This window comes from Diabrotica undecimpunctata, chromosome 7 (assembly GCF_040954645.1).
Source record: "Diabrotica undecimpunctata isolate CICGRU chromosome 7, icDiaUnde3, whole genome shotgun sequence".
In the NCBI taxonomy this organism is placed as follows: Eukaryota; Metazoa; Arthropoda; class Insecta; order Coleoptera; family Chrysomelidae; genus Diabrotica; species Diabrotica undecimpunctata.
This window is the reverse complement of record NC_092809.1, coordinates 54,425,132-54,435,916: the sequence shown is the minus strand read 5'-3', so window position 1 is coordinate 54,435,916 and position 10,785 is coordinate 54,425,132. Positions and strand designations below refer to the sequence as shown.

Here is a 10,785-nt window from a genome sequence, read left to right as displayed (position 1 = left end):
AGATGCAAACAGGCTATAGAAGAAGATGAGATGAATATTTAAAGATTAAGCCTGATACGGAATAAATGGCCAATGGATTGGAACTACTAAAAAAGAGTAAATCGTAGAGAATTGGAAGAAGAAATAATTCAAACATAAATGGACAATTTGCTTTATATAAAAATGTGAGAAAAATAACAGATATTTTAAATATGATACAATAATTTTTTTTACTGCTATGTTACAATTTTGGAAAAGTGTGCAGTCAGTTTTATATAATCATCATTAGTTACGGAATATTATCTTATTATTATTAATTGAAATATGTACGTATGCTAAAATTGTAGATTATTTTTTATTTTTTAGTTTTATCATACTCTAGCTATTTAAAGGTGTTTGCTCAATTTATTGTTTCTTTATTTTAGATTTAAAGTAAACTCCTAAGTTGTGTTAAACTATATCTGTGATATTTAATTATTTTAAGGAAAAACTGATTTACATCGCAGTATTATAACGTACATACTCAGACAGACTAATTTCATATTAATGGAGAAGATTAAAAATTTTGAAGAACTTATCAGCGACTACATCGGTCCTAATAAAATTGTAGTGGATGCCAAAATAAGTAACTTAACAGCGCCTGGAGAAAATTATTTAAGTGAGATAATTAAAATTGATATAGTTTTGAAAGACAAGGTTAGTGATAAAAATGAAGATTTGTCTCTGGTAGCCAAATTGTCTATAACTCATGATTTCTTTGGTCCTACATATAATATGAATAAAAATGAAGTCATTTTTTATAGAGATATAATTCCTGCTATAAAAAACTTTCATAAAAAACATGGTTTGCCTTATCCTTCGTTTTATCCAGATTTTGCAGGAGGTCGAATTAATTTGACCGGAGAAGAAAATAAGGCTGATGAAGACGCTGTTTTAATTCTGGAAAATTTAGTAACCAAAGGTAAGATCAAGAAACTATTATGTTTTTTTTATCAATCCTTGTACATAAGTTTTATTCAATGAAATCTAAATAAAAAAATATTTTAAATATGATAACTACATTAGGATTTTCATCAATTTCCTTTATGAAAAAAATTATTCTTCATTGTTCAAAACATAAAATATCATTATCAGATATTTTTCAGATCAGATAAGTTTTATTGTGATTTTTCTTTAGAATAATGGTGGTTTTAAATGCAGTGCCAAATATGTAAACTAACAAAAGAGTTGCAAAAACAGTTTCAAAAAATACTTCATTTAAAAATCATTTAAAATACGTAGGCGGTCCGATGAGTACTTAGCCTCATCGCCCGATGGAGCCACTATCATAAGAGAAATCTACTATCGTATAATGCATTCTAATAGATAACTAATATCAAAACTTCAACCGAATCGGACTCGTAATTTTATTTTAACAGCGACTGAAAGCGGGCCGTTCAATCACAAATTAATCCCTTAATTTCGTAATGTCACATTATTCTTAACTTTTTAATATTTTATAGTTTCGCCGTGTAAAATTGAAAAATTGTGAAAATATATCGTGTAATATTTTAATAATTAGTTCATTTTCCTACAACGAAATAATTTGCCGAATAACATATTTTCCAATTGAACTTCCTAAGTGTTGCAATTACGGCCTAGATTAAATTGTATTGTAAGCTCATAGTTCCCTCCGATAGGGGCTGTAGGACCTTGACGTTGGTTCGGAGGCTTAAGCTGACTGTTCAGATAGGGCTGTAGTCTGGCGTAGGAAGTGGAACAAGTATGTGTGTGTGTGAATGAATGGGATCTCCCTAATAAGAAACTCTCTGTTGAATGAAGGTACCCCCTATAAACGGGCTAGGCCTAGTGAATGGGAAGTATAGAAAGGTGTGAAACGACCACGCTAGAACAGTTCCTATCACCACATAGCCCTCTGGGGTATCTGGGAATCTTTCCCAGGTATTCGAGAGACTAGGAATGGAAGAACTGTTTCAGCGACCAAGAAGCAGCCCACCCAAGCTAAGGTGTGAGGTAATCGTGCCGATGGCTGTATGGCTACAGGGTTTTATGTGGTCGTGAACGATCCCGCTGGGGAACCAGGCAAACCCCACTGTATAAAGCCTTCCCCTGCTAATGCGGGGCTCTTCCAGGGGCGACCAAGCTTTCTCTAGCTACTCGTGGGAACAACATGAATACGAAAAACAAAAAACCAAAACCAAATTCCGAGGTTGGACCAAAACGTTCACCTCAGTCTGAAGCCGCAGATAAGGATGGACAGCAATGTTCACCTCTAATCTCGGCCCAACCGGAGGCTGGACCAAAACGTTCACCTCAGTCTGAAGCCGGAGCTAAGGATGAACAGCAATGTTCACCTCAAGCTTCGGCCCAAGCGGAGGATGGACAAGGACCACCTCGGGAAAACCGGCCAAAACGCCACAGAATTAGCGGCGCCAAGGCAAAAAGAAGGAAGAAGGCCAGAGAGGCGATGGGAAAAAAACCCACGGGAGCAGCTCATCCCTCTCCAGCCCCTCCCAAAACAAAGGTGAAGATGCCCACATCGAAGGCTGACAACGGTTCCACCTCCAAAAGAGGACAGGAACCAATAGCCTCCGGTGTGAAGCGCATTCGCACAAGTACCTCCACGGAGGGCACGCCGAGGAAGCATAAGAAGTCACGCGTTAGTGGAAACACCGCTGCGCCTTCCCAAAGCTTCGCCGAAGCTACCCTAAGACATCTTAAGGTTGCTATTATAGATAAGGTAAACCCGTATGAAAAGGTCACCGCCGACCGGGCAAACCTTATAAAACACAGCCTAATCGAGGAATTGGACAGAACAATCTTGTCACCCTCGAGCAGCCAGGTAAAAGCACCCACGTTCAAGTCGTGGACTTACTCGGGTGAGATGATCAGAGTAGTCTGTAATGACGATGAGGCGCTTGCATGGCTGGAAAAGGCTACATCTGACCTCAAACCGTGGGAGGAAGCATCACTGGCTGTTTTCAGTCAGGATAAGCTCCCAAAACTTATCAAAGCCTCTCTATGGATCCCGGAGGATGCTATTAGCACATCTGATGGCCCAGAAAGAGTGCTGCGGAGGTTAGCGGCGCAAAATCCAGACATGGCAGTTGCGAGATGGTGCACCTTCCACCATGAGGTAAAAAAGGATCCTAAAGGACACCTGTTTGTCTTCGGAATCGGAGACGATGACATGGCTGTCCTTAGAAAAAAGGGCAATGAGGCTGAGCTGCACGTTCACCTCATTGTATCTAAAAACAAGCACAAGCAAAGTGCAGGATACCTCCTCGGAACCAGGAACCTCAGACACGTGGCAACCGACTGCGGTTGCTGAGACTGAGACAACCCTGGTCCCACAGCAGGGAGAAGATCATCAGATGATGGTTGACGAACTCTGCGGAGGAAGTTCCGAAATAACTGAGGCTGCCCCCTCCTCAAGCGAGGAGGAAATGGACACCTAAAAAGAGCCGAAACGATACCTAAGCCATGGGCAAGGACGTCGAAAAAAATAAGGTTACTATTATTCAATGCATTCTCCAACACAAAAAGGTGGCAACGGCAACATTATGTCGCCGCCTGGATGTAACGGAGGATGCAATAGCACTAATCCAAGAACCTTGGATAAATAAGACCAAAATAACTGGTCTTAGCAGCCTAAACGGTCAAATTTTTAGCTTACCAAGCAATCAACAACCGAGAACAGCAATACATGTTCCCAGAAAAATCAAAGCCTCCCCCATGGCGCAGTTTTGCACCTCAGACGTAACTGCGGTTAAAGTGAAGTGCCCATGGGGAATGGGCAAAAATAGAGAGTTGATACTAGCATCAGTCTACCTACCCTCAGATGCAGCCACCCTACCACCAACTAGAGAAATGGAAGATCTGGTAGACCATTATCTCAGTCAGAAGGTAGAACTTATTATCGGCTGCGATTCGAACTCTCACCATTTAGGCTGGGGCAGCAGAGATAACAACGCTCGAGGTAAGTCTCTTTATAACTATATTACTATAAAAGATTTGTATATCTTAAATAAGGGCACCGAACCCACCTTTATTAATGTTCGTAGCCAAACAGTCATCGATATCACGCTGGCAACAGCTGAAATATCGAATAAAATTCAGAACTGGCAGGTATCGGAGGATATTTCTATGTCTGACCACAGTTGGCTAACCTATAATATTAGTCTGGAAAAAAGCCTTATCAAATCGCGCGACCCTAAGAGGACGGATATAGAACTCTACAACCGACTCTTAGAAGATGCTCTGCGGAATGAAAAGGCTTCAACTCCAGGAACTAATACATAATTGGAAAGGTATGCGGTATCTATCCAAAACAAAATAAGCTATGCTTATAAAAAATCCTGTCCAATAAGGATGGTCCAGGAAAGTCGCAAAACCAACTCTTGGTGGTGCACTGAATTGGAACACCTTAGGAAGACAGCAAGAACAGCTTTTAATAGAGCAACACGCACCAAACTCAAAGAGAAGTGGGATTCTTATCAATCAAATCTCAGAGAGTGTAAAAAAGTCTGCAGACAAAGACAAAGAGCTGCTTGGAGAACCTTCTGTGAGGAAATTGAAGATTTCCCGCAGGCTTCCAGGTTACAAAAAGCGCTCTCAAAGGACCCACATCGGCATGTCGGCATACTAACGAAGGAAGATGGGAATAAAACTTCCAACCTTCGCGAAAGTGCTGAGGTCCTGATGAAAACACACTTTCTCGGTTCTAGTGTCTCAACAGCACCAAACCGAATGGAAGAAGCAATCATACCCTCAACAAACGACTGGCATCTCGCCAGAACAATGATTAATGAGGAAAAGGTAAAATGGGCCATATTGTGCCTCACCCCTTTCAAATCACCAGGGCCTGACGGCATATATCCAGCCCAACTACGGTGGGGAATGGATATCCTTCTGCCGCACCTCGTGGAAATATTCAGAGCCTCTTTGGTTCTGATATATATTCCTGTCTGTTGAAAACAATAGAAAGGCTATGCGAGAGGTACATAAGGGATGAAGTTCTGGTCCATAACCCAAATCAACATGCATATACTTCGGGAAGATCTACCGATTCTGCACTGCATCATGTAGTGGGAAGAATTGAAAGAGCGCTGGATAATAAAGAATCCACCCTAGGTATATTCATAGACATTGAGGGAGCGTTTGATAAAACCACATTCCCAACTATCACCGAACAGCTCAACGTCAGGAATGTTCCCCTGGCCATAAGCGAATGGATATTCAGTATGCTCTCTAATAGAGCAATAAGCATAAATGTAGAAGACGTTTCTGTTAGAGGCATGGTTACGAGGGGCTGTCCACAGAGAGGGGTGCTATCACCACTACACTGGAACATAGTTCTAGATACCCTGGTTGACCAACTCAGCAGCAAAGGTTTCTACACAATAGCCTATGATAATGCTGTCCTGCAAAGCGGTAAGTTTGAGAACACTCTATGTGAGAGATCACAAGTTGCTCTCGGACTAATAGAAACATGGTGCAAGGAACACTCACTATCTATAAATCCAAAGAAAACAGAGATGGTCCTCTTTACCAGGAAAAGAAGAATCACGGGCTTAATACCCCCAAGGATTCTAAACTACAGTCTAAATTTTTCTGACGAGGTGAAGTACCTTGGTATTACCCTTGACAAGAAGTTAACATGGAACTCACACTTAGATGGTAGAGCTAAAAGAGCATATATTGCCTATGAGCAGTGTCGACGAACGGTCGGACGCGCCTGGGGCCTCACGCCCAAGGTGATCGCCTGGGTCTACACCGCTGTCATTAGGCCAATGCTAACTTACGGAGCTATTGCTTGGGTACCAAAAGTGCTACAGGCAACAGCGATTAACAAACTAAACCATATTCAGCAGATGGCTTGCATAAATATAACAGGTGCCATGAAAACAACACCAACTGCTGCAATAGAGTTGATCATTGGCATCACGCCTCTAGATATATATGTCAAAGAGGTGGCGCTAGTGACAATGATGCGACTGCACTCAGCTGGTGCAAACCTTAATGTAGGAATGGGACAATTGAGAACTCGTTTCTGGCGAGAAGAGTTGGATGCGTTACCACTTCTACAGGCAGGCTGCGACTCAATTGAACCAAAGTTTGTCTTTAACAAACCTTACAAAATTGAAACAGGACAGTATATGGAGACAAACGTGGCAAATGCCTATTGCATATACACCGATGGCTCCAAAATGAAAGAAGGCTCAGGATGCGGGATATACTCCAGATCACTAAACCTAAGAGTAAAGTGGGGTATGGGCAAAAATGCCAGCGTAGTTCAGACAGCACTGACTGGTATCTCCATAGCCGCAAAAGAGATAACCCAAAAAGGTATAGCAGGTAAAACTATAATCATCTGCACAGATAGCAGACAAGCGCTACTAACCTTGAATAGACCACGTGTCACATCAGGTTTAGTAATGGAGTGTCACAAGTCACTAACCCAAGCTTCGGATGGTAATACCATCATCCTGAGGTGGGTTAAAGGACACAAGAGGAATAAAGGCAACCGCATTGCTGACCAATTAGCTAGGAAGGCGGCAGGCCTAAGACTCTTAGGACCTGGAGATCTTTTTGGTTGGTCAACTACAACAATCGCGGAAATTGTCAAATGTCACTCCCATGCGCAAACCGTAAAAAGATGGGAAGAAGGGAAAGGATGTAAACTTGCCAGGGTAACACTAAGTAACCTTGAAGAGTCAACATCTAAGAAGTACTTGGGAATGACCAGGAAAAACCTACGTTTGGCAGTTGGTTTTTTAACTGGTCATTGTCAACTAAGCAAATACCTCCATACACTGGGGCTAGCAGACACACCTGTATGTAGGAAGTGTGAACGAGAAGACGAAACTGTAGAGCATGTCCTATGTGAATGACCAGAGTTATCGTTAATACGAGAGTACGCGTTCGGCGAGTCCTGGCCCACACCTGCCCACATAAGAGAGATGTCTCCTGGTGACTTGTCCACCTTCCTAGAATTGGCAGGATGGACAATGAGCTAAGGGTGACAGCTCCCTGGGAGGATGCACAATGGGTCAATTGTAGCCTAAGTGCTGTGAAACTTAACTCGCCCTCCCTACTCTACAGATACAGATACGGAAGCTCATAGTTCAAATTTTGTTAGTATGATAGAAGCAATAACCTCTGTGCTGAGGTATACATTATTTGTGAGATTATAAATTAAAAATTAAAGATCATTTGAGTGCAGTCTGTTGTAGATAGTTACCTACCTAACATCTATAGTGTAATTATCAGTAGCTGTCAATAAAACCATTACGTTTACTCCACAACTTCAATGTTTTATTGTATTTATCATCGTCGATCGAGAAGAAGCGGACAACGGAGCATTATAAAACGATTCGATCCTTATATCTACATTCGAATCTGTCCACGAGCTATTTCACGGATTTTAGAAAAATGGAAAATATACAATATCGGTCGGCGAGTAGATTCTTGTTTTTAAAAGGAAAATCACACAGTGAAACCAAAGAGCGCTTGGTAGCTCGGTATGGTGACTATTCTTCTTCAATTACATCTGTCAAAGGTGGATTTAACGAGTTTTGACGTAGTTGCACGTCGTTTTTTATAAACCACGCCTTACTGCCCAAAAATGGCTACTACAGAGAATAACGTGTCAAAAATCTACGATCTCGTATCTTGTCGACTTATGATGCGCGAGATAACTAAGACAGCAGGCATCTTAAAAGACCGCGTATGTTATATACTGCATGGTATTTTGCTCATTAGAAAGCGGTCCGCGCGATGGGTGCCGCGTTTGAGAACTCCAGACAACAAGCTCAACCGTGAGACCACCGGAGAGCAGTGTTTGACTATATTTAAGCATAATCCGAAGAATTTTCTACGTCGTTTCCTAACCGTTGATAAAACATAGATCCACTGGTATACACTAGAGATCAAAAAACAATCGAACAAACAAACATAGTGGATGACACCAGGCGACGTGCTCCGAAGAATGCAAAGACTGTCCTGTGGGTATTATAAATATTTGGTAGATTTGGTAAATATTTTGGTATAAAAATACTTTGAGATTGGTCAATACTGTTTAAAAACTCTTGTTTGGGTTATTTCGAATAGAATAAAGAATTTATATTACCTAAATAATTTAAAAAATGCAGATATTTTTATTTGAAAATATATTTTAATTTTGTTTACTCATTAAAATTGGTAGTTAAAGACAAATAAAAGTAAAGAGGCTATTAGAAAAAATATTAACTTATTGATTTTTCGGAATAACGAATAACTTTTTCACATTAGAAATTTAATGAAAAATCTTTACATGATGCCATTTGTTCAAATGTCTATGGTAGTCAAGAAATACATTTGTGAAAAAAAGCATTTTTTTAGGGTCAGAAAAACTAAATAACTATTTTAAAAGCTAATTTTTTAAAATGGTCGTTCTTATACCCATCATTTTGTCTCATTTAACATTGTACTATAAGCTAATATTATATTTTTCCTATTAATACATTTTTATTAATACACTGGTTCATTAAATAAGTATAAATTATTTATTGCTTTTAATATTAATAATCGTTACTATTAATTTTTAGGGTACAAAAATCTGGACAGGCATGTGGGATTTGATTTGGCTACATCAAAACTGATTTTAAAAGATCTGGCAACGTTCCATGCAGTGCCGCTAGCAATAAGGTTAATGGAACCTGAAGAATTTACGAGATTAGTTAAAAATATATCCATGTCTCTTCCACCAAAGCCGAAAGATAAAAAACCACCATCGATTTTTAAAATAATGGTAGACACATTAAGTGCAAATGATAAATATAAAACAGTGGCTGATAAGTTACTAAAAATGTTAGCTGATATTACGAAAATAATGGAGGACGCTCCAGAAAAGATGTTTAGTAATCAGTCTATGAGACCGTTTTCGACAATTATACATCAGGATGTGTGGATAAATAATACAATGCAAGTTATCGAAAATGATGTAGCAGTTAAAAATAAATTTGTTGATTTTCAAATGAGCCAAGTCGGTTCGCCGGCCGATGATATAATTTTTTTCCTCTTTAGCAGTGTCGAATATGAATGCCTCAAAAATAATCTCGACAGCTTGATTAAATATTATTATGAAGAATTTATATGCATATTAAAAAAACTGGATCTACATAGCGACAATTTTTCATATGAACATCTTTTGGAAGAATTTAAAACATCAGGAAAATTGGCTATTGTACGGGCTTTATTCATGCTACCGAAAGTTATTTTTGGAGAGAAGGGAAAGGCAGCTGATCAAGAAGAATTGGATGAGATAACAGTTGAAGATATACATCCAATAGCACTAAAAAAGATGATTTTATTATGCGTAGAAGCTGCTGAAAGGGACTGGCTGTAATTTTATTGTTTTTTGTTGTAAGAAACTAATTCAAATATATCATTTTTTTTTATTTTATTTGTATTTTAGAAGTGACATATCAATTCTATCAGCTTTTATTTTCTAAAGCAAACATCTTTCGATGGAGATTTATGTTATCTATAATATCTAATTGTGTTTTTGTAAATTTTTGTACCAGAACGCACTGAAACAACCATAAAAACATTAAATATTAATAACTGAACTGTTATGTATAAGGTAAGCTTTTAATATGCTATATATGAAATATTAAGTTTTTTTGTGTTCATTGGAAATAAACCAAAATTTTAAATAAATAATATATTATGATATTTTTCACCGTCTGAGAACGATTTCCGAAGTGGAAATTAAAATGTCAATAAACTTATTTTAAACTTCAATTGTGGCTTATTCCCATTAAAATAGTAATTAATTTGAGATTCCAAAAGAAAGTAGCTTCAGAACAATATTATGTTTGATATCTCATAAAATTAAACAATTAATAATTAGAGGAAAACACACTTTCCCGGTTCTAGTGTCTCAACAGCACCAAACCGGATGGAAGAAGCAATCAGACCCTCAATAAACGACTGGCATCTCGCCAAAACAATGATTAATGAGGAAAAAATAAAATGGGCCATATCGTGCTTCACCCCTTTCAAATCACCAGGCCTGACGGTACATATCCTACTACGGTGGGGACTGGATATCCTTCTGCCGCACCTCGTGGAAATATTCAGAGCCTCTTTGGTTCTGAGATATATTCCTAGGAAGTGTAGAGAGGTACGTGTGGTCTTCATACCAAAACCAGGTAGGATGGACTACACCCTACTAAAGTCTTTCCGACCAATTAGCCTAACATCCTTTCTGTTGAAAACGATGGAAAGCATATGCGAGAGGTACATAAGGGATGAAGTTCTGGTCCATAACCCACTTCACCCAAACCAACATGCATATAATTCAGGAAGATGTACCGATTCTGCACTGCATCATGTAGTGGAAAGAATTGAAAGATCGTTAGATAATAAAGAATCCACCCTAGGTATATTCATAGAGATTGAAGGAGCGTTTGATAAAACCACATTCCCAACTATCACCCAACAGCTCAACGTCAGAAATGTTCCCCTGGCTATAAGCGAATGGATATTTAGTACGCTCTCTAATAGAGCAATAAGCATAAATGTAGAAGACGTTTCTGTTAGAGGCATGGTTACGAGGAGGTGTCCACAGGGGGGGGGGGGGGTGCTATCACCACTACTTTGGAACATAGTTCTAGATACCCTGGTTGACCAACTCAGCAGCAACAGTTTCTACACAATAGCCTATGCAGACGATATTGCTGTCCTGCAAAGCGGTAAGTTTGAGAACACACTATGTGAGAGATCACAAGTTGCTCTTCGACTAATAGAAACATGGTGCAA

The 10,785-nt window shown here is 39.2% G+C and overlaps 1 protein-coding gene across 1 annotated transcript; it reads left to right on the top strand.

The window, feature by feature from the left end:
• Positions 1-381: 381 nt before the first annotated feature.
• Positions 382-9,765, top strand: LOC140446761 (uncharacterized). Its single transcript, XM_072539353.1, has 2 exons — positions 382-940; positions 8,568-9,765. The coding sequence occupies exons 1-2, from the start codon at positions 526-528 to the stop codon at positions 9,365-9,367; spliced, it is 1,215 nt and encodes a 404-aa protein (XP_072395454.1). The 5' UTR covers positions 382-525; the 3' UTR covers positions 9,368-9,765.
• The last annotated feature ends 1,020 nt before the right edge of the window (positions 9,766-10,785 follow it).

Excerpts from the sequence above, each read along its gene's own strand:
- LOC140446761 (XM_072539353.1), top strand. The coding sequence starts at position 526 with ATGGAGAAGATTAAAAATTTTGAAGAACTTATCAGCGACTACATCGGT. Across the intron at positions 941-8,567 it reads GGAAAATTTAGTAACCAAAG|GGTACAAAAATCTGGACAGG; the intron begins GTAAGATCAAGA and ends ATTAATTTTTAG.